General features: G+C 45.5%; 1 protein-coding gene across 2 annotated transcripts in view; it reads right to left on the bottom strand.

Moving 5' to 3' along the window:
* The window catches only part of HIPK2 (homeodomain interacting protein kinase 2), a 126911-nt gene that overhangs the window by 67329 nt on the left and 34730 nt on the right, over positions 1 to 24852 (bottom strand). For both annotated transcript variants that reach the window (XM_058022055.1, XM_058022056.1), the window contains exon 2: positions 16628 to 17726. In XM_058022055.1, coding sequence (XP_057878038.1) covers positions 16628 to 17726 — 1099 coding nt within the window. The remainder of the gene's footprint in view (positions 1 to 16627; positions 17727 to 24852) is intronic.

The following is a 24852-nucleotide window of genomic DNA, read 5'->3' as shown; positions in this document are numbered from 1 at the left end:
TCTGATTAGCCTTATATGAGATCACCTATTCACATCAAAACAAGTCAGAGAAGATTAAACACTATTATTACAATTATTTGATGACTCTTCCAGTCAATACTTTTTTTTTTAAATTCTCAGATGTGGATTCATCAAAAAAGCTTAGCTTTTCATTTTAATTGAGTTTCTAATCATAAAGGCTCCAACCCAATAAATCAGAAATACAAAAGAATCTGTTGTTATTTTCCCCCCTACATACAGACTGACCAACATATTTCACCCATTCCTGCACTAGCTCACAGGGAAACTGGGACAGCAGGAGTGCCTGGGAAGGAGCAGAACTCCTTCCTGGACATTTGGAAGTCTCTGCCTGGGTCTAAACATTGTCCAGCCCTCCCAGCAGAGCACACTGCTGTCTCTGGAGAGAAGCAGCACGAGAAACTTCTTGTCCTTGTAGATAACAGAGGCCTCTCCACAATAAAAATGACCTATCTATCCCAGGGACTTCACAAAGGAAGAGGAAAAAGCACATCCTGGCACATTCTAGAATACACTGAGTTGTTTGCAGAGTTAATCAGCACACCAGCACATATGAAAAAACCCCCACTGTATTGATTAAAAATAAGATCACATGTGGAAATTAGGTGGTTAACAAATTGCTATATGACTGGACCCTTTGCTGAACACATTTCAGCCAAGGGAAGCTTCTTGCACTGATTTGCAAAGCTGCAGAAAACCCCACTCCTGTCAACATTTGAAAATAATTAAGTAGGACCTTTGCTGTCTGTGGAAAGAAAATAAACCAATAAAGGTACATTTTTAGCTTCTTTTAAACAATATTTAATGATCACCAAGTTACTTGCATGGATAGAACTGTACTTGCAGAGTGAAAAAGGGGGTCCAGCAGTAAACACACATGCACTGCACTGAGAAAGGAGTCGTGCATCATTTATAGCTACTCTGTGTACTTCATAATGTATGCATGGATGAGCTATACTGAGAGCAGGACACTTAAACTGTCTCATTTGTCCAGGCCACTCACAATCACACAATTAAAGGATGGCCATAAAGAAATCCTCACTCCAACAGAGGACAGTCAAAGGAGATTAATTTCCTTGTTTTCTTAGAAATGTACCCCCTCCCCATTTACAAATGAAATCAAGGAGTGACAGGGATTTACAGTATTGAAAACAAAAAACAATCAAGAAATTAGAAGTGGGTCAGGAAAAGCAAAGTCAGAGGATTTCACTGAACAAGTCCCAGGACAGTCACCCCAGCAGAAGCTGCTGTCAGGAACCAAACTCCAGTTTAAGTTTTCCCCCTTTTGGGGGAGATATGAAGACATTAGAAACACAAATCTTCCTTTCATCTCATCACTACTCCAGCATTTTAAAATGAATTCTCATTTCATCTTGGAAACAGAGCACCAAACAAACATGTTTGGTGGTGCAGTCAGCAGGAGAAGGTCCCTTCTTGCCACCCCTTCCTGATCAGGACCCAGAGCTCCTCAGCTGCCAGGAGCATTAGAAAACCCATTCTGTCACACAGCCAGAAATTTCTGCTCTCACTCAAAACACTGAGCTCGCTGTGCTCCAACAAAGCCGCGTTCAAAACAAGCATTGGCATGTGCGTTTATGAGAGATGACTGAATGGCCCTGCAGGTTGATAAAAGGTTCTGGAGTCTTTCACATACAACCAAAGTCATTAGTTTCAACCCCACCTGTGTCAGTGTGGGGAGCCCTGTGTCTGGAGCGGGCTGCAGCAGGCAGACTGCTCTGTTCCATCTCACAGAGTCAGTAGTACCATTCTGTTCCCTGGGACACAAATATACACACTGTTTTGGGGTGCTCTGCACAGTCAGGACAACACTGGTAGCATGGATTATGATACACCCTCCATAGCTAAATTTTAATTGAAAATATTCTCCACGTTATCAGTTCCTACAATCCCATGAATCATTTACCACAGCCTCGTGATCTGATGACACTTCAGTGTCCATGAGAACATCCTTGAAGAACCCCTTCCTTCCACACCACGCAATGAAATCCTGATACTGTTAAATCTGAAGATCACATCTGAAGTAGTAAATATAAAAACCCAAAAAGAATACCATCCATCCCATCCATTCCATGAATACCTTCCCTCTATCTCCCAAGGCCATGACCAATCCTGCCAGTCAACTTTCCCACATAATATTAGTACACTCAATCTGCCACAAAAGACAGACATAGAAACATACATTTCCCATCCTGTTTATTTATATATAAATACTTAGCCTGAAGGAAGCAAAACCCTATTTCACCTGCAACGCATTTCTGAGAGCAAAGGTCCAATCAGGCTGGAGAGCTCCAAAAGTTAGGGCAAAACCAATTGTAAAGTCATACTGAAATAAAGCACGCTTTGGATTAAACCTCATTATACTTCAGACCTCCTACAGGCACTCAAACTGGTCTGGTTTTAGCCCATTTTAACAGTCTCACACTGACCACTTCAAAACTCTTATTAACCTGGTGAAAAGTACACTCTAGGCTTTACTTTCTAAACAGCACCAAGCTGCTCATCAGCCTTTACCAAAATGACAGAGAAATAAAGAGTGATCCTCCCTGTGTGAACTAGAGGCTTTGCCCCAGCCTCGCTGAGGTGGCAAACCCTGCTGGCTTGCTCCCGTTCACACAGACCTGCACATGCTCAATAACACCATTGATTTTGTTTGTGCAGGCAGAGAGAATCCAATTTTAAAAAGCCACATTGATTCCCACCCATTAAAAACAGAGCAAACTGCAGCATTTGCTAAATGGATAGAAAAAGACTGAGGTCAGGATGGAGGGGTGGGAATAATGTCATTACGCTGAGCTCGTTCTGAAGGACAGAGAATTACAAAAACAGACAATAAAATTTGACTTTTCATTATTTGTTGTAGTTTCTAAATCACAAAAATAGCAAGTCAACAACCAGGGAGTGCCTGGGCACAGTGACAAGGGATGCACAACGGAAGGCATCCTCGAGCATGGAGCTGTGATTAGTTGCATTTGGAGCATGAAGACACGCACACAGAGAAAGAGGGCACAGACACAGGAACCGAGAGAGAAGCCCTATGACTATCTGCAAAGACCCTGCCTGCTTTTCAGTGCTTTGTTTTAGCACATTAAACAAACAGAGCCATCATACAGGTCACTGAGGATCTTCCTTCTGCAACTGTGGCCCCAGCTGCACTGCACACAAAAACTATTATTATTCTCTAATGGCCGCACCTTTTGCACAATGATTCAATGTTTTGGGGTTTTTTTTTCCTCCTTTTGTGCTGTGCCACTTAGTCTTTTGCTTCATTTTATGTTTTATTTGCACACTCTTGAAATCTTCATGTAGTGACTAAAAATTCATGAGGCAGCCTTAAGTAGGAGCCCCCGCTTCCCTGCCTCCCTCCCCTTTTCCTACCCGTAGCAAGCAGCTGAGGAGGCACTGGGCACATGTCAGAGCTGCTGCAGCAGCAAAGGGGTGGGAGAGGCTGCAGATGGGGAGGGAGATGCTGCTGCAGCTCTGGGGGTGCCTCCCCATCCTGCATCTGGGAGCACAGGCTACAGACAGTGCTGGGCACTGAGGCTCATCCATGCCCAGCAAACACATCCCGGAGCAGAGACACTCCGTGCTCGATGTGCTGCTTGTGCTTCAGCTGCAAGCCTGACCATGAGCCTGCCTGTGTGCTGCACAGCAGTCATTCATCTCCCCAACTTCAGCCCAACAATGCCAACAGGCAAGTGCTTGCTAGCATTAGTGAGGCTTTCATAATTGGTCCCAGCTGGTTAGTTGTAACACGCCTTGTTGTTGAGCAACTACCTAGTAACGCTGTCAGACATCCCCTGCTTGCGTAAGGAGGGTTAGTATCTTTATTAATTACGGGCTGCCACCAGCCTGTGGCACTCTCCACAGATAAGAAAGCCTTTAAGCTCCTGGTCAGCCAAGGCCTTGCTGGAAAATCTTGTGCCAGCTTCAAGCAAAGCAAGCTCAGGCTGCAGCCACAGCAGCCTCCTGCCTTTGCTGCCAGGGTTCCCGGTCCCCTCTGGCTGCCACGGGGCTGCTGCCAATGCCAGCTCCTTGCCAGCTCTCTGGCCACCACGTGGGCATGCAGGAACCCTGGCTCACTGCAAGGCATGTGGGCATGCACAGTCAGAGCAGGGCAGACCTTTCAAAGCCTTCTGCAGAAATGCACCCCAGCGCCTGGCTGGGCTACTGACAACAGCAGCAAATACTACAGCGTGGCACAGCTCCAAAACACCAGGCAAGGCAACACAGGGTCAGGGAAATGCACTGTTCCTGGTGGGGAAGGAAAAACCCAACCATGTGGATCTCTCAAAAGGCAAAAGTGCAGAGGAAATATCATGGAAGCAGCCATTTCACAAGATACTTGAGCATACCTGTGGCTCTAAAAAGCTCAGTCAAAGTTTGCAGCCATCCCCACTTGCCATGCAATTTGATCTGTGGGATACAGCAAGTCAGGGACATTTTCTCCTGAAAACCAAGCACTGGTCTCTTTCTGTGCTGTCGCTGTGCTGCTGTGACAGCCCTCTTCCAAAAGCAGTGACTAGAGTTATATCCTGCACACAGGATTCTTACACAACTTCAAATGTCATTTTGTGGGCAGTAATCAGATCCTATAGCCCCAGGCTAAGATAAAAGTTGTGAGTGCGTCTAGGAGCTAGAACTCAACAGCTGCTCAAAAGCACACACCTTAAACTGGAAATGAACCTCTTCAAATCCCATGTAAGACCAAACCACAGGGTAGGGCTGCAAGGAGTGATCTGTTTGACTGCCTAGAGCAACTCTGACCCTTGCCATCCTCTGTTTTCACCTGAACCAACCTCTCATATCCTGGGTTTGCTGCTGCATTTTCCTTCTCTGACTTCTACTTTGCCTGCCCTTCAGAGCCTGAGATGGGCATCAGGGTGCTAGGAAAAGATCCTGACAACTTAGATGGGGCAGGCACTGCTGCACTCCTAGAGCTGCTGGAAAAGCAGCTGACAATTCCTCCCTTCTCTGATGAGGGGCTGGAGGCTTGGGTTTGTTCAAGGGCCACTCAACAGCAGCTCCCCACCAAAGTGGCCCAGGGTGGGGGCTGTCAGCTGTGTCTTGATGCTTAGCTGCCACACATTGCAGATGGGTCCTTTTCCCAAGACATGAGCCATCTCCCCATGCACACACAAACAGCACCACTTCATGTTCATCACCACCATTTCCCATCTGAGCAGCAATACAACACATCTTTAACATTACCCACACCTCTGAAAGCCAAGAGGGCCATTCACATAAACTTAATCTTAGTTACTCTTGCTGGATCATAGGTACTGATGCTGGAAGGTAATTCTCTAAATCCAATGTAAATGTTTAAAGTTCATTCCCAAAGGATTTATGTAGACATAAACATATATATTAAAAACAAGCAAGATGTCGGGAGCTTTTTACTACCTCCCAAAGTAGCCAGGCACATGGATATTTTATCTCTCCTTTTGGATCTGCTTTCTTCCAATGGTACAGTTCAGGGACTTCATACAGATCAGAGGCAGAGTTCAGGTTAGCACTGACAATTTCATTAGAAAAAAAAAAAAATAGAATTGTGTTTTCTTATGTTCTCTGCTCTTTTATTGCTATTTTCAAAATGAAGAACAGACCCTACCAAAGTGCTAAGGGCTGAAAACATAACTCTAAATGATACAGGAAACTCAACTTTGTGCCAATCCATTTTTATCCTCTCTTTGTGGCCATAACAAAGCTGAGAACAAGAGCCAAACAATGGAGAAGAAAGAATAATTTCAACATAATTTTTTTTGCTCAAAGTAACATCAGCAAAAATAACAAGAATCCATTCAAAGACAGAATCTTATCTTCCAACACAGTTAACATGCCTTTCTTTCTGTCCCTCATTATATATCTTACACATCAAGCTGTACTTTGACCTCCTTACAAAGGAATACATTTGAAGCCACCACATCCCTGCACCCACATTGGCATTGCTAAGTGAAATCCAGCCCATAGTGCCATTCTCTTCCCTGCTCCTTCATGCACCTGCCAAGAGGAGATAGGTTATCAAATGAGCCTCCAGAAAAGCAATATGACTGCCTCCTGCTCTTGCTTGTGCTCATGCAGCCCTTCAGAATCCAGTCCACTAATTTAACAGACTAACAATGACATGAGTTGTGTTTTTGACAGCTATGGGCATGAGATCATTAGATAAGCTTTATTTCTGATACAGGCTGTCACAATTACTTCCTTTTACCTACTAAAATCAACTGGCAATATTTTATCATTAACTTTTTAGCACAGTAACCAGCAAATTCATCCAGCCTCAGCTGAACCTGTTTACAGTTTAGATTTCATCTGCCCCTCTTAATACTTTTGTGAGCATCAAAGAAATACTCCATTTTCCTCTTGGATGACTATTCTCTGTTTGCAGTCTCTCACTGGCAAGTAAAACACTCTCAAAACTAAATATACTGAAACTTTTCTTAACTCATCAGATGCTCCTTCCCCCTGCCACCCCACCTCCCAGACTTTGAGTAAAAAGCTCTGCATGGAAGCCCTGGAAGCAACTATTGGAAATACAAATTCTTACCCTAGTGAATCCAAAAAAGGCCATCAGCTTTCCTTGTGTACACCAGCTGTCACATTAACACGTGTGCTACCCCTCATTGTCATATGCGCTGTTATATCCTACCACCCTTTTGTTCAAGGGCCTGAGCCACAAAACTCTTTGTGCACGAGGTGCTGTAAACACAGCCCTGCTTCAGCAAGCATAGCACTCCAGGAGAACAGCACAAGGTAAATGACACAGACACATCTAGACTGGAGGGTACAGGTAGAAAACATAGTGTTGCTCAGCATCATTACCACAAGCCATCCAACCATCCTGTGTGCAGTTACAACTCAGTGCAGGGCAACCCCTCCTGATGTCAGCTGAAACACTGCTAACTTCTCCCTGTCTGCCACTATGTGAGCACAAGCATCAGCTGCTAGAACACACGATTCTTCTTATCCTCTCAAGGCTTCAGCTGGTGACCTTAAGCTGTGTAAGTCACTAGAGTTATCTGAAAACTGCCCCAAGCCTCTCACACAGGTAGAAATTCAGAGATAACAGTATAAAACTTTCAGCACTTTTCATGTTTTCGCAGGCCTGGGGTATTACACTGCTTTTGAGAACTTCTGCTTCAAATCAGCTACAAATGGCAGGGTTGACAAAAAACCAAAATAATGGCAAGGAGCTAACTCAACTCTTTGAACTACAGAATTTTCAATTCAGAGTCACTTCAGTTAGATTCAGATCAATTCCACCACATCTACCCTGCCTCTCTCCCTGAGCAGAAGCCTTTGCAGACAAACACTAGATTTGGTAGTGGAAGGTCAAGCTGCTGCTCAAGAACTCACAGATTACTTTCCAGCCCATCACAGAAGAGGATGCTGTCCTGATGGAAATTTGCCATCTCTGGCCTTGAAGTCTCCAAATAGCAAGAAATGTGGAACTTCATCTTCTTTCCTCCCACACCTTTCCTTATATGGGGAACAGCAACTTCCAGGTAACCATGGTCTGTAAGGGGATTCCTCCTCTGCCCTTCCCCTTGCTCAGCTCCTAGAGCCTCTCCCTTTTTACTTCTTCCTCTTAGAGCTGTGAATCTCTCACTGTGGCTGAGAGATGATATATATATTTGTATGGATGCCTCTCTTCTGCATTTCTTTTATCCTTTAAAGCACCACAGAACAACTCCTGCATGATCTGGCCTGAAAGGCAAAGGACATTTCCTTGAGCATCCCTCTTAAACAAGTAACAGCTGTGGCTATAACTCAGCTTAAGTCAGGCCACAAGATTAGTGTTTTTCAAGCAAGATAACCACTCTCAGCTGCTTGAGAGTTACTCCTTTTACCCAGCATGACCTGGAGAAGGAGGTAGCTACTGAGCTCCCACCTGAGAATAAGGTGCCTTTACATGAACTTAGGCTAATTTGAGGCATCAGTGCAGCAAATGGTTTGAGAGGACAGAAACTGGGGAGTGGAGTCATGTCATTCAGGGGTCTGAAGCTGGGGAATGTATAGCCCCATATTATTTGTTGCATCTTCAGGTAATTTTTCTCTTCTGGTAACGACTCATTCGTTTATAAACCAACACCAGTCACTTTTCTAACCTCATTGCTAATAAGCAGCAGAGCAGAAATACTTTCTAACCAGAAAATGCTCTTCAGTGTAGTTCAGCTCTCCAGTACTGCTGTGCTGGGGCCTAAAACTTGTGAACCTAATGAATGCACAGGCATCCACACTAAGCTTCCTCCATGTTACATTTACATCTCTTGCCTGCACTGAGCAAATGTACAGGGGGAGGTAAAAACCTGATAGGATTTAAATATATGGTACTTGAGCAAAGTATCCCTGAAATCCTGTGCAAACTGTGTTGCTAATGCTTTTTCATACTCAGGAGAGGATGAGGAATCTCACTGCTCATAATTCTTTTATTTTCACACTTGGAGCACTCATCCCAACAGCCCCTCAACTCATCCTGCTTCTCAGCAGCCACCTCTGCCCTTGGCCAGCTACTGCCCTGACCCAAATACACATTGAAATAGATGTAGGAAGACATAGAAAATGCTTCTGGTGTGTAAGTGTGACTGCAGTGCACTCTCCTTCACTGGTCACCTATTGCTGGAGTCACATCTGTGGTCATCACACCACTGCTCCTATCAGCTGCTGCTGCTGTTTTGGCATTGGAGCTGCAAACAAGAGCACTCTCTCCCTGCTCTGCTTCCTTTGCACTTGGTGAGGAAGTGACTTGAGTGGGAGGAGAGAAAGGAGGGCAAACACAAAACCACTGAAGTAAGCAGCTAGAAGCAGAGACCAAACTTTATGCTTTTCACACACAGGCAAACAGGCAGCTCTGATTGCTGCTGGCTCTCTGCAGCCCTGTGAGTTGTACCTTCACTCACATTGTCACTGCAGCCTGTTGTCACCACACTGAGCTTGGTCACATCCCAGACCCTGAGCTGAGCACAGGTATCTTCACCAAAACACTGTGTGTCTTTTATGTACTACAGAGATGGTGTCTGAAGTGCTACAGCCACTAGCTGCAAAAGGAAGGGTTTGATTTCTTGTAGGTAAATAGTTCTTTTCAAATAAAACAAGCTGGCTATTTGTACCTATTTCAGGCTTGCCCTGGTACAGTAAATACAAGAGTGACCTTGATTTTTCACATCATTTCACCAGGCTCCTGCCTTAACAGGACTTACTGTGTTTATAAAGCTTAAGAGAAGAAAAATAGACAGCAGGAAATCCTGTGACAGGCTTGTTTTGGTGGTGATGAGAGACAAACAGTAGGAGAAGAAGAAAGGGAACAAAAAAAACACCAAAACCCCATAAACCCAACACCTGTAGCCATCCTACAAGTGGGGGTAGTGTGACTTCCAAGCCACTCCCTGATCCTCACAATGTTACTGAAACTACTCAGAGCAAGAGTAAAGAAGGTAGAGAGTAGTTTAGGATTCTCTGCTGGGTTTAAAAGAAGGTTTGCGATGTTCAGGTTAAGAGTTCCCAGCTGACTTCAGGTGGTGGTAAGAAGTGCATTTGCACACTGCCTCCTCTCTGCAGGCCCTGGAAGAAAGCACATGGGGAACTCCTTCTTACCCCATTTGATGTGTTATTTGTTTCCAAACTGTAAGATATTGCTTTTGGGGAGGTCAGCCCTAGGCATGGGACTGTGTGGCACTGGGTGGTACAAACAGCTCAGAGGGAAGGTTTGCCTGAAGGGGTCAGTTGTGGAGTAGGGATGGAGGGAAAGAGGAGCACAGCTCTAAAGTCACATCCCTCTGGATGGGATGTGGAGAAGATGAGGTGAGTTACCCTAGTTTGGGCAGGACCTGTGTCAGAGCTGGTGGCTGACCACAGAGCCCTGCTCAGCAGCCACATCACCATGGCTCTGCTCCTTGCCTGCCTCCACTGCCTGGGCTGTGGGCAGTGCCTCTGAGGGTGAATGGGGCTGCTTACATCCAGAGGACTCCCTTTCCCTTTGGGGGCATCACTGATGAGTTTAAAACATGCAGCAGCCTTGGGAAAATTACATTTACCTTTTTCTCCCCAAGTTTTGTTTGCTACCCAAGGGGTAGCGCCAGCTGATGGAAGAGCAGTGCTTCCAACCCTGGTGCCTGCCTCTGGCTGTGCTCACATACTCATCTCTGATCCAAAACACCCTTCATGACTTGATCCCTGCCTGTGGACACTTGATTCCTTCCTTTCCAGCCACCAGGACAAAACTGAGATGTGCAGGAGTAATTACTGTCAGTGCCCCATCTTTGCCATACAGGAGCTGTTTCCAGAGAGAGGAGAGGGGACTGAAAATTATTGGCTGAGCACTTGGTTGTGATATTTGATTTTCCACCTCTCAGACACAGATGAGGTAAAAGGACACAGCATGAGACTTCTGCCTTCCTTGGTCTACCAGAGCCTTCTCTTTGCTGGGGAAAGGCTCCCTGTCATGCTCCTTGCAAACAGACCTTTGGTACAAATCTTCCTGGGCCCAGAGGCACGTAACTGGGCATATTTTATTCCCTTGGTTAATAAATAAACAGAGCCCTCCTGTGACAGACAGCCTTTCTGACTCCACACAGGGACACAGGGCTCCTCTCAGAGCAGCTGGAGCTGGGCAGGAAGGTGCTGTGGCAGCCCAGGGAAAGGGGCACATCACCAGCTTTGATAAGATAAAGGAGGAGCTGGCCTGTCTGCTCAGAGCAAAATAAAAAATACTCAGGGAAATAGTAAGAAGGTTTCAGCAGAGAAAACACCAGGGAGGGTCTAGTCTGAGGAGACTGTTTAGGCTGAAATACAGGTTTTTCTGTTTTAAATTAGACCCCAGGTAGGGGTACAGACATGGAAGTCTCCAACTGGATGCACCATGAGCACAATGTTGGTTTACCATCCCTTCTCCAAGGTGACTTACACACAAAGGAGCTTAGCAAAGAACCATCTTCGCTTGAGTTCTGTAAAACCAAAAACCAACTTGGCCTGACCATCCCAAAGGTGGGTCAAAGCCAAAAGCTTTCAGCCAAATGTCTCTTCCTTTCCAAGACTTGGTAGTCTGTGTACAATACAGCTGAGATTCAATTAATCCTGATGTTGGTTTTGAAAACAAAAAAATCCTGTTGAATTTTGATTCTGAAATAAACAACTTCAAATTCCAAGGGTCCTTCGGAAAGAAATTAACAACTGCTTAAAATAGTGTAGTTAGAAGTCTGCTTTCCTCCACAAAGTCTTCTGCAATGCATTGCCAGCTTTGCAAGCTTGCAGTCCTACAGGTGTGATTGTCACCAAGTGAAACCAAGCTCAGACTTCAGCAATGAACTTTGTGGTTTCACTCCAGACCCCACAAGAAATTTTCCTCCTCAAACCATCCTGCTCTTTACCTTGGAGAGGCAGAGTCAGTAAAGCAGTGAATGTTGCAGGTAGGAGTGAAACAGAAGCAGTACAATGTGGCTCCCACAGCTGCAAACACAGTCAAATCTGAGACAGATATTTTTGCAACTCCAGAATGGCAGAAGATTTTGAAATACAAGTGCATTGAAATATAAGTGTTGTACAAGGACACAGCAGATGCCAATTCAGTGAGCAAACAAAAAAGCATAGCCCATCCCTGTGTCATTACAACTGCCTCATTTAAAGGGCAGTTTTGACCAGAATGACACATTTGTGAGTCACACAATGGGGAACAGGTTGTGACTTGGCTCAGAAATCTACCTTGCTTTGGCTTCCTGTCAGCACGGCTGAAAGACCAATACCTGTCACGGCACAATGTCCATGTGTGGCAAGAGGGACCCAGTTTAACCCTCTGCATCCCTCAGGACCTGCTCTCACCCAGCTAAGCATGCAGGGCCAGTTAAAAGCCACACCTGCTCACTCTGTATGGGCGGCTGACAACATGCACGTAGCCCTTATGCATGCATGTTTCCTTGCAGAGTCTGAAACCAGACTGATAAACACCTCTTCAAACTGGTACTCAGCCTCATTCTCTGTTATCCAAACATTTCATCAAAGGCCACTTACCTACAAAGCAGACACCTCAACCCAAGCCAGACAAGCCACATACCAAAAGCCTTTTGAAAACAAGGCACCAAACGTGAATTTATTCGCTAATAGTGAAGGGGTGACAGCCAATATTTTATACCTGCAATATTTTGCAAATTCTGAAACTCTCATAAGGTGATTACACCATTACCTAGCAAAACACTGTCATCCCCGAGGTGCCAACACAGCAGCTGTTTCAGCTGAACAGCAAAGAAAAGCCAAGAGGGGAAGGTAACAAAGCTGTGAGTGCTCCCATGAGCAGCCCAAGCGCTCCAAGCACCCCCACACTGCCAGCCCACAATAGAGAAGTGCTCTTGTTCCAACAAGGGATGACTTCACCTCTGCCTCCAGCACCCCAGCCTCCCAGAGGGCTGTACCCCCTCTTCCACCTGGGTGCATGAATGGGGGCCCTGACAAAGAGCCACCTGTTGCAGCCTGAGCCCTGCATTTCTTAGGATATGGGTGTTCCCAAGAAGCTGGCCATACATAGCTGATCAACCAAGAAGGGATCTCTCTGGGCATTCATTCCTCTGACCCTCTGCAAAAGGGAGATCACAGCAGTTAACTCAATGATCTACCCTTCCAACTGCAGCATGAAAAGTAAAAGAACCAAAATAAAATCCCAGGAAGATACCCTGTGATGCAGAGGCCATCACAGCTTTTTGATCCATTACTCTGTGAACAGGGCTTCATTTCTAGCTTAAGCATGTCTGGCTGGAACTGCCAAGTGCAGAGCCCCACTCCTGAACTCTGAGCTGGCAGAGCAGCCCTCCATCATCAGCTTCAGTTGTTCATCTTCCCCTTCAGGCACCTCCAGACCATGGCTGCATCACCACAAACCTCTCTGAAGGGTCAGTGATCTGGCCCAGGTTGATGCAGCTGATCATAAGAGACAAGATTAAAGACTATGGTGATCAGGGGAACAGGCTGGGACTCCTCTCCTAAGTAAGGGACGTTTGGATGGCCACCAGTAAGATCCTACACACACTGACTGATGTTGTCATTATGGTGCAAGAGTTCTAATGTCATTACATTGCAAGGGTTCCATACTGCTAGAGTTTTGTACCTCCCTGACGTTCCTTGTAGGCAGCTCCTCCAGGCACTGACTCCTCCTTGTCCTCACAGCAGCCAACTGACTGCAGTTCCCCTCAACCACCCAATCCACTCTTTTATAACATTCTTCTTATTGGCTACAGGTGTGGCCTGTTAACATTAGGCCTGCTCCTAATCCTTAACAATTGGCTCAGCTGCAACTCTTTAGGGGGTAAGATTACTCTCTATACTACCTTTATTTACTTATGTTCTATCGCCCTACAGACTAAGGATGCCACTTTGTACCACAGCAAGTTTTGCACCCCTGGCTGCAGATGGGTGTGCAGAAGGGGGATGATCCTCTTCACAGCACTCCCCCTTTCAGATAACAGCTCTGACCACAGGTTGTGGCTGTGATGTTCTTTGTCACATCAGGCAGGGCCCATGGTGTGACCCTCCTGGGGCTCCTTCCCTTCTCTGGAGGCCTGCAGCAGGCACTGGAGGCACAGCAGCACTGCCCTCCCAGAGAGGGATTCTTGGCAGTGGGGCAGTTCCTGCAGAGCCCCCCTCAGGCTGTCATGTTCTGCCTCCCACAGACTCCCTGCCTGCAGGAGCAATGGAGAGAGATCTCCTGAGTAGTGCCTGTGGCAGCAGATCTAGCTTGGAGGAGGCTGTATCCTCTTAAGAGAGTTGGGAGCTAAATTATTCTGGACTAAAGACATTTTAATCCCATTTTTGATGTTTTTCATCCTGCTCTGTCACCTCAATACCATTACCATCCTTCCATTTGCTTAGAAACATCCCTGGTGGGACAGAAACAGCTCTGGGTTTGGGGCACCCAGCCCCTGAGGGTCCCTGAGCAGTGCCAGCAGCACAACAGCAATCTGCCCACCATTCTTCCCACAAGAAAATGGGCTGAGGGATCCTGTTCATCTTCAGAGCATATTACACAGCAGCAACGGCAAATCATCCATGGAAAGTCTGCCACCAGCCATGGGGCTCTCTGGTTTATGCTGGGTTATGCAGATTCAGGTCAAGAAAAAGCCCAGAGTTTGTTTAAAGACATTTTGTCTTCCAGGTTCGGGAGAAGAAAATGGGGCTATCATTTACAGGAAGAGGTAAGGCCTTATATTGCTCTGAGAAGGAGCAGGATCCCACACACCTTTCAATCCTTCAAAGGATTTGGCCATCACATTCTCAAAAGCAATGATAGGAAAAAGAAAAAGCAAGCTGTTAATAAAATATGGAGACAGCTTAGGAATTTGCTTGTGAAAGTCCATGATGAAAAACCTCCAGCTGAGATCCAGCCTGTACTTTATAGTCCCCTGTGCTCTGCTTCATCTTTCCTTAAATGCATGGGGCACAGGGCTTCTGTCACTCCTTGAGCATGACTGCTTAGAGTCTGAGATGTTTCACTGATCTGAGGAAGCTTTTCCTTCACACCCAACTTAAATGTGCCATTTCTTGAAGGCATCCCCTTGTCTTTTATACTCTAGCAAGCAGAACAAGTGTAAATTAAATGGAAGACACATGAAATCTTTATAAAGCCCAGGGTTTCCCCTAGCATGAAAGTTCTTTCATTTTAGAGTGGAAGGGGTCTTTACTCTGTGCTGTATTTTCCCCATCAGAAAATGAAGAAGAACATAATTTTTCCTCATGACTTGAATTTAGCTTAATCAGCAGCCCCCTGCTGATGTAATTGAACCCAATGAGATTTTTCTTTTTTTTTTTTTTTTCCTGGTGAGCTGCTGCCCCTTTTCCCCTCCTCCCACTAATTCAGGCATGGAAAACAAGGGAGGAATTAGACAGAAATTACTATCTATCAAGCTCTTCAGACTGGGCAGGAATAACATTTAAAATATAAAAAGCAAATTTTATGAAGTCTTTTCCTCCCCAGAGACTGCCACAAAAATATTCCTTGTTTGTCACTGAGAATGAACCATTTTTCTCTTTCATTTCTGCTTTCTGTCACATACTTCATTTTGGCTGCCCCTTCTGTCTTTCAGCTAGGGACATAGGCTGCTAACACAGAATCACAGGTAACTCAACAACAAAATGCCTGTATTATCTTTCTTTTTTTTTATCCTAGTCTGTCAGGTAATTGCAACTCTAAAAGCTTTTGCATATTTACCACAGAAACATGTCTCTCCTGGAGGATGGGACTGTCATCAGGTAAAATATCTTATTTAATAAGCCTCTTCTAAGGTATAAACTAGGGCTGGGGATTTTTTCCTGGCCTCCTTCAGAGCAAAGGACAAGCAGATAAAGATCAGCTGCTGCAGTGCTACACTAAGTTCCTGTTCCTGTGAAAATTAACCCTCTCCAAGCTCAGAGTTCAGGTAGGCTTTGCCACCGTGAAATTAATGAAGTAGGAAAAGGGTCTGTTATCAATTCATGTTGGTTTTTCAACTCCAGTTCTCACCATGTATGAGACAGATTTCTTCTCTATTTACAAACAGATCAACTGCCCTGCTTTTTTGTAACCCATCTGATGAGCCGTGGATGCTGCCAGGACTGATTCTCATTAAATCCATCATGAAGAAGGATCGGATTTTCTGTCTTTGCCCTTTTTTCACAGAAGTACAACAACAAAAATGTGGTCTGAACATTTCTAAATTCAGCTGTTATCTAAAGGCAAACTCCTCCCACCCCTGAAGCAGCAGTAGAACTGCTTTTCTTGGTCCCTACGATGTTGAATCAAGCTGACTGCTACCAAAGAGAGGGTCTGAGAACATCTGCAAGAGAGACTTTGTATCCTGGATGAAGACAGAGGGTGAGGATGCCCTGCCAGGGGCTATAAAAAGAGGCTGCTCTGATGAAACTGTTCAACAGGCTGAAGAGGATTATACCTGGTTCACACATTTCACTTAGGGCACACCTGTGCTGAGGTCACAGCTCCATGCTAGCACGTAACAAAGCACTGAGTGGGAATCAACAAACAACAGGTCCTCACTCCAACACCAAATCACTGACAATACTTGCCTGGAGGAGAGCTAAGAGCCAGCCAGAAGACTCCCATTGACTCAGACCTGTGTGAAAACTAACCCTTGACAAACCATCTTCTGCATTCATACAGTTTTCCTGTGGGCCAGCCTTACACTTGTTAAGTGCCTGGTTTCATATAGGAGTACCGACTAGAAGACACATTTGAGCTTGTTTGATTGACTGCTTAGGTTAAAGTAGCTCTGAAACCAAGAACCTACATCCATTGACCTGGAATGGAGATGTGGACATCCTCTCTCCTCAAAACAGTTCCAGAGAGAACAAACTGATAGAAGTGAAAGATTTTCTAAACTGTAACTGGCAAACTCTATTTTTGCAACACTTCATGACTACCTACAAACTTACAATGGTTTTCAATGCAAGGAAAATCCAAGAGGTTAGGACATAATTTTTTCTTACCGTCAACAAGTTATTCTAAGAGCCATCTCTGTTTAGAATTAAGGGCTGAATCTCACTCATTTAAATGAATGCAAGAAAATTCCCATAGGTAAAATACTTCTCCTAGTAGTGTTACATGAGCCCAGTCTCTTACCTGTAGTATCTGGATTGAAGGTAAGTAGAACACACAGCCTTAGACACATGGCTAGCTGAACCAAAGTCTATGACCTTGACCCTATATGGCTGTCGGGATGGGTCTACCAGCATGATGTTCTCTGGTTTGAGATCAGCATGAATCAGTCCCAGGCTTTTCAGCTTCATTAGGGCAGTTGCTACCTGCTGGAGAATTGGTCGAATGTACTTAAGGGGCAAGGGACTGAATTTATTTTGTTTTAGGAAATCATAGAGGTTCTGCTCCAACATTTCAAATACCAAGCATGTGTGATTCTTGTGCTGGAAGCATTCATAAGCACGGACAAAGTTGTAGTCATCTGCGCTTTCTGTGCTCAGCCGAGCCAGGATGCTCACTTCAATCTGGCCTTGCCGGGCATAAGAAGGATGGTTTTTTAGGATCTTGATAGCCACAATCTCATTAGTGCCACGTTTCCAGCATTTGACTACTTGTCCGAAGGTTCCACGGCCAAGAAACTCTAACACTTCGTACGTGTTGGTCATGGAACAGAGCACCTCATGTTGCACCAGCTGGTAATCCCCTTCACTGTTGGAGCCACTGTTTTTGGAAGTGGCCGTGGAGGTGGTGGCGGTGGCTACAGTGGCCCCACTGGCATTGTTCTGAATCATTGGCGGATGCTCCTCGATAATCTGCACGCTGCTTGTGTTCTCAATCTCCTCGCTCTTGCGCTTAAGTCCACATTTTTGGTAGGTGTCCAGAAGGCTCACAGTGCTGCGACGCATCAGGTTGTGCGGCCCGCCCAGCGTCTGCCCAGACACCGCGACCACGCTGGAGGTGCTGTTGGCAGATGTAACCACGATGTGCCCCGTGCTTGCTGGGAAGATGATGGTCTGCTCGTAAGGGATGCTGGGGTTGGGGATCTGCAGGGAGGCGTTGACGGCTGCTGCGGCGGCTGCTTGGGAGGACTGCACGTTCTTGCCCTGGTTGTAGACTTTGCTGTGTGTGCCGTACCCAGTCATATCCCAGTTCGAACTCGGCTCCACTTTCAGTTTCTTCACACTACAGAAGGCACTTGACTGAAGGGTATGAGGAGAGAAAACTTGCACATGCGAGGCCATACCTGCAACACAACATCAGAGTGAAACCACTGTGTCAAGATGCTTTCCCCAGCTTTTTTCATTTGCCCAGTGGCAGGAAAGGGAAATGGGATACAGACTTCAGATACATTACATGCACACACACAAAAATCAACTTCTTCCAGAAATATGTATTTGACACAAGTAAAATATTATGCTCTAAAATAAATCCTTACCCCAGATTGAACTATACCAACATAAAGATTTCTGCTCTCTTGCTCTCCCCCTTTTCATTTTTAATGACAGGAATGTGCATGTTATTTTTACCTCCTCTGCCTAAAGAGACTCCTATTCCCATTGTCTCCAGGAATATATGTAGCTCTCTGGAAGAACTCATGTCAAATACTGCAAAGTATTCTGACTACAGAAGCCAAATCTCAAATCCTCAGGCTCATCCAATCTTAAGCAGTTTGGTGGATCTGACTTAAGCCTCCACTTGTGCCCATAAAACCACTGTGTACTTTCTGGCCTGCACAGAGTGAAGATGGGACCAGGAGATGATACACTGTGAGCAAATGGAGGTGCATAGATAAAGCTGAGGAGCCAGAACAGAAGAAGATGATGTTTCAGATTGCTTGCCAACTCTGTGAGTGGGAATTGTGCACAATGCTAGTCTGTGCTCAGGGACACTGGAGATGGGAGTTACACAACATGAGCTTCACTGTGTGCTGTCAGTGCTCCCAGATTTCTAAAATTTTGTTCATCTATTCTTATTCACAGTGACAATACCATTACCAGGAAGCAGATCCCCTGGAAATGAACAACATTGTTTATGAAGCAACATACACATTAGCATGTGGCAGAATTAGCTCCCAATATAGCTTTATTTCCACAGGAAAGACAAAAACCTATTTTAATGCAAGCTTATTTGGTTTCAGAAGAGTTAATGATCTTCTAAATCTTTTTTAAAAAAACCCAGACCACCAAAAAATAACCCCACAACATCATAACCAAAGTGAAAATAATGCATCACTGAGACAGACTTACTGAAGAATTCTGAGTAATATTCCACTGAAACAGAAAAAGTGCCTATTCAGAGAAGAAAAGATGCGGTGCATGGGGAAGGGGACAGCTAAGTCCTGACTTGCTGCCAGCTTTCCCTCCCCAGGGTAGGGATAGTACTACTGGGGCAAACATTTTGTGAAGAACACAAATCCATGGGGACTTCTGGGGAAGGAATCAGCACCCGGCAGGAGTTAGAGCAGAAAGGCACAGCCTCCTTCACCCTTCTATCTGTCATCAGTGTTTCTTTTTAATAAACCAGAATGACTAGGGAAGAAAAAGACAATATGCTGAGCTGGCACCATTGTTGAATTATTAAGCACAAACATAACCTTGACTTGTTTTCAACTTAAAAAAGTTAAAAGCTGAATGAATGCTTCAGTAACAAAGCCACAACAAACTCTGCAGTGCACTTCTGCAGTGCACATGGATGACTTCTTCATGTGGAGGCATGACAGTATCTGACTTGGTCTCCTCATACTTCACTAGTCCCTGTTCCTCTTCAGAAGATTTTCTGGAGCTCATGTGTACACAGACACACTCACACACAAAGGCATGCATAAACTTACTCATATAGAAAAATATGAATGTCACTCCACACTCACAAAGCTCGGTAGTCAAGTTAACAGATCTAAACACACCCAACTCTCTTTTTCCACTTAATTCTCAGCAGCCCAAAGGCCAGGAGGGGCTCAGGAGAGGGGTGCTGTGGCAAGCCAAAACCAACCATGAGTAACTATTCAGAAGTAACAGGCCAAGCAATCACTCCACTTTGCTTCAGCACCCCTGCCTTCACCCTTTCAACAGTGATGAATTTCTGAGGACAGAGCAGATGCAGAAGAAAACCCCTTCAGAACACATGGGGAAACCCTCCCCTGGGCTTGAACACAGCACACAAAACCCCACTGATCCCAGTCTAGCAAGGAAGCCCTGCAAATCATAGAAACCATAGCATGCTCCCCTCTGCAGACATGCCTCCTGTCTCTAAGTGGATTTAGGATTGTTTACTGTTGTTCCTTTTACCCCCTGCTCCCCCAACCTCCTGGGCAGCAATTTCCAAGGTTGCTGCAACTGGATGTTCAGACACCCTTCAGCCCCTTGCCCTGCTGGAGAAGTACCTTCTCTGCTCTCTCCTTTCCACAGGGCAAGGATGCTGTCACGAATGCCATGGCATGTGGTGGGTGGTGAGCTCAGAGAACCACAGCAGTGCTACTCAACTTGTCATCCTGGACACAAAGATCGTGTGTGAGTGAGCCAAAACCGTGTTTGTTTTTCCACTGATTAAGAAGAATCACGGTGTTCCTTTGAGTACAGTACTGACCTGCCTGGAGAGAGGGGGTGGTTTGATGTATGTTTTCCCCCTGGACGCAAATAATATGGCAGATGTAATTGGTAACATATTGTGGATCTAGCAGAGGTGTAATTTATAGTTTTATGACTTTCATTCCACGGCGTGCTTGAGCAATCTCTCTTCGTAGAAAATGAAAAGGGGAAAAATGACTGACGCAGAACAAGGAGAGACATTCTTCCTGCACTCTCCTCTAAAGATAACACCAAAAGACTGAGGCATGGCAAATTAAAGTCAAGGATGTGAAGCACAGCAGCTGCAACTTTCTCAGTGCCACTGTAAAAATCAGGATAATCGCCACCATTAAGGGACAGGCTTTCAACTGGTGCAAACTGGCAGGGCTCCACTCGATATCAGCTGACGCTAAAAACAAGGTCAGCAGTCACTCAACATTGTCAATGTCAGATGGCTGCTGCCTGTGCCCTTTGGTGAAACGAGTTGTTGTTAGGGACTGGTTTCCATCCACATCAACAGCCAGCCCCTTGCTGTCCCTGAAACACTGCTGGCAGCCTCAGCAGAGGACAGGAGCAGGGGATAAACACTGACTCACCCCAAAAATGGAGGGGATGAAAGAAGCAGTGCTTCTGTGGATAAAGCGAGGAGTTCAGACTCCTCTGCTGCTGGTGCTGCCCTCCTCAGAGGTTATATCTCATCACAGAAAAGGTTTTTTCTTTTTCTCTAAAAAAAGAACTATGAAATCTTCTTCCTTACATCCAAAATTATTTTCTCATGTTTGAGGTTTTAAGGGCATGCATTGTAAGGAAAATAACTCAGTGAGTTCTTCAGCAGAGTCCGATACCAAGAAATTACAGGCTGATTGACAGCTTGGTGATGGGAAAAGGCAGCTTCTGCAGAAAAGTAATTTTTATTGCAAATTTTCCTGTGCAGTTAATGCGAGAAAAACACAATCCTAAATTTCCTGAGGACACAATAAAACTGTGCTGGTGGCATGTTGTTTCTTTCAAAAATAATTTTTGCTCCATGGCAATAGCAGGAATAGTAATAAATGTGAATAAAAGTTGGATGGTTTTGTTACAGGAATCAAATTCCTCATTACAGGCTGTAATATGATTTACACCTTCAGCCTTTTGATTACACAGGCTGACAACAGCTTGCCACAACATCCATGAGGGAACAAGCCAGCAGTAATGGGGTGAATCACACCACCCAAGCCCAGTGGCACCAATGTCTCAGAGACAGTGGGAATCACCCCCACGGACTATTCTTGCTCCTGGGGTCCTGGAAAGATAGAGGGGCCATAAGCTGTGGAGGAATGGAAAATGGGATGTTTCACTTGGGAAAAGTTCTCTTAACCCCCATTCACAGGTCTGACAAGAAACCTCCTATGCAGGGCTGGGCCTCTCATATCATTTCCCTTCTCTCCAAGAAGATCCAGCAGTCACCTTGCTGCATTTTCCATGGAATGCCCAAGGCTGGCACCTGGCTCTTCATCTTTCTGCACCCAGCATGCAGTGGAGGGAGTGAGGATACTTGGCACGAGCAGCTTCACCCACTGAGCATTCCTGCCCACCTGAAGCCCAGCTCAGCAGCCCCACCGACACCACCAAAAGCTTTGGCTGGACTAAGCCAAGTGGCAGTTCCAACTGAGCTGGTCCCTGCCCTGGCATGGGTGCCAGGGAGGCCTCTATTAGCCAGTCAGGATGAAGCCAGGATGCCACAACAGCTAAATACATGTCCTGAAGAGTGTAAGTCTAAGTTTTATGTCACCCCTGAGCATGGTGAATCTCTGGGCTGGGAGCAGAATCAGGGTTGGGCACCATGCATTAAATAAAATTGATAGTTCCTTTCTTTAATAATGAGTTTAGTGTAGCCATTTAAAGCTCTCACAAAACTGATAGTAACTGGATTTAATGGGGCCTTCCCTGTCCTTGATATGACTCACATAACTCCTCATAGCATCTACATGAGCTGAAGTAGGTAGGGTGCAGCCAGGGGACAGTGCTAAAACAGCTGGAATGACTTTTATTTAAAGACTTGAGGTTTTTTGTTCCTGAGAACTCCTCCCACGTCAGCTTTCACTTAATAATAATTTAGCAGGTGCTATTTACAATTCAGATGTCCCTCTTCTGCGTGCACACACAAATCACGCAGCCGCCCCACTTGAACTTCTAACAGGTTTCAGGAAAGCAAATGAGGTACAGTTCCCTATCCACCCACGTCACCCCAAAGGGCAAAAAATACACTTTGGGGACTAAAGAAAGAACAGTTTGGAAGTCTCTGATGTTTTCTTCTGGTTTACTCCCAGCACTCACTGCTGATTTTTAAGTGTGGCCTTTGAGGTGGCAAGAGACCAAGCTGGTGCCCGGGATTGAGAAGGAAGTCAGACCTTCTGCAGTACCTGCAGAGCTGCCAGTGCTCTGTAACCAGAGGCTGCTTCCTGGCTGCTGCCAGAGCGACAGAGCCTGCTTGAAAAATACTGTAGAGAGCACATGGTGTGTGTTCAGCATATAAATGATGCTCGCAAGACAATACTGAAATAAGTATCTTCCACTCCTCCCCAGAGAGGCACAAGCCTGCAAACCCATACACACGCCCAGGCTGAGAAGGCAGTGAAAAGGGGATCTGCCAGGTATGGCTAATGAATTGCACCTTCAAAACAGCCATGTCTCATGCACAGCACCCTTCTGCACAGCCTCTGTGTGGCTCCTTTTGAGGCATTGTCCCCACACCACTGCACTCTCAGAACCTCCTGAAAATTTATGTCCCTGGAGGCTATACAAATTCTTTCCCTTGTGTTGATGAATGTTTGGAGACAACCTCACAGCAGAGCTCAGACCTCAACAGCCTCAGCTCCTTCCTGTTCCTGGTGAGCCTGAGATGTCAAGGGGGCCTTCATTCCAGGTGAAAATTTCCCTGCCTTCCTGTTCTGCTTTTCCTGTCCTGCTAGTAAAACTGTCTCAGCCTAATTAGTAGTTTTCTAAATGTAGTGCACAGCAGTTCTCAAAGATGCAAGATGTGACAGAGCACATCCCCAGACCTGGAATCAAACAGCTCCAACCTGCCATGTTTGATCCATGTCTTATGGCCAAATGAAAAAGCAAGACTTCCCAAAGCACAGAGTAGCCATAAACAAAGCCAAATGGACAAAGCCAAGCATCCATCTCCTTCCCTCTCACCCCCACCCAAAAAGCACATTCCTCCAGTGCCATGGCCAGGGCACCCTCATCATCATCACCTTCAAATCCCTTATTTCCCTGACACCCCAACTGCCCTCCTACATGTCCCTCTCCTGCATTTATAGCATCAACAACCCTGCCTCCTGCTTCATTCTGCACATCATGACTTTCCTTTATAAGTATGATGAAAATTATCAACAGGACTTAGTACTCCTGAGCATGGAGGTGGTGTAGGCAGTTACTCCCCATCGTGGCCTGATCAGGTTATTTTGGCATGTGGCTCAGGATACTGCTGTTTTTCCTCACAAACCATCTTTATTCCCTTCCTCACTCTCCCTTTAACTCCTTAAATCCAGGGCAAATTGCCTGCTGGCTACTGAAAGCTTTCTTAGCTGTAATTTAGAAACATTACAATTCTTACTCATTCTTTTGGGGTGGGCTCAGGGGCAGATGAGCCTGAATAACAAGCTGTCGGCTCCTCTGACATATCCCTGATTTTAGGCACATGAAGCAAAATCTCAGGGACAAATACATAGATTTGCATTTGAATACTTTATTACACCTCAGTGCAAGATTCATTCAGGGTCACCTCCATCTCCCACTGGAATGAACTGCAGTAATGACAAGAGATATTACAGATTTCCTCAGTTAATCACATGACTAGTTTATGTTTCACATTATAGTTAATTAACTATGCAACACCTGAGAACACAGGTTAAAATACACCTCACCAGAGGCTGCCCATCACTTCCTTGTAGATGCTGCAGTGACTGGACCTGACACCAATTTCTAGGTCTTGGTGTGAGAAGGTCCAGCAGTCCAGTCAGTGCTCCCCTGAACTGAAAGAGAACCCCTAGATACCTTCTTATGGGAAAACTGGGCACAGTTGGAATAGTGCAAAACTTCTCTTCAGGATACCTCAGTGTTACTGTGTGGAAAGCAAATGAAGGCAGCAAGTGAATGCAATTTAATAGTCTACAGCCTTGACAAAACAGAGCCAGACCCCAGTAAGCAAACACCCCTCCCCATGTCTGTCAAAGCTGACAGAAAGACAGTCACCTCTACAGAAATCATGAAATGACACTGCAAACACCCTACCAAGACATCAAAGTGCTCTCCAGACATAAAATGAGAAACCTGGAAGTCTGCAGTGCCCTGTTGGGTCTCTGGGGCTTGAGAAGGCACATCATAGCCCTGCCTTGCTGAGCAACAGTCCTCCAAGCCAGGGAGGACTTCTGGAGTCCCAAGAACAAAATGAGGTGGTAAACAATAAAGATGGAGGCAGGGGCAGCACCTGAAAGCCTCCAAGGTCTGCATGAGCATGTGAAGGAACTTCTGCACAATGTAAGCATAAAGACATTTTAGGAAAGTGGGTGTCAGTAAAGTCAGGAAGAAGTTTTACAACCAAATGATCAGCACTCCCAAGAGCCTGATCAGAGGAGAAGAAAGTGTGCTTGGGAGTCAGAGATGGGATGAGAAAGAAAGAAAAAGATGAGATCAGACAGGTGGGATTGACAGAAGCCCTGCTTTGAAGCTTTATCTTTGGAGGACACTGAAGGATGTCTAACAAATGCTTTGCTGAAGAAATCCCTCGTTCAGATTTCTTGGAGAGAGGCCCAGCAG

This window comes from Melospiza georgiana, chromosome 4, assembly GCF_028018845.1.
Source record: "Melospiza georgiana isolate bMelGeo1 chromosome 4, bMelGeo1.pri, whole genome shotgun sequence".
Lineage (NCBI taxonomy): Eukaryota > Metazoa > Chordata > Aves > Passeriformes > Passerellidae > Melospiza > Melospiza georgiana.
This window is presented reverse-complemented; position numbering and strand designations above follow the sequence as displayed.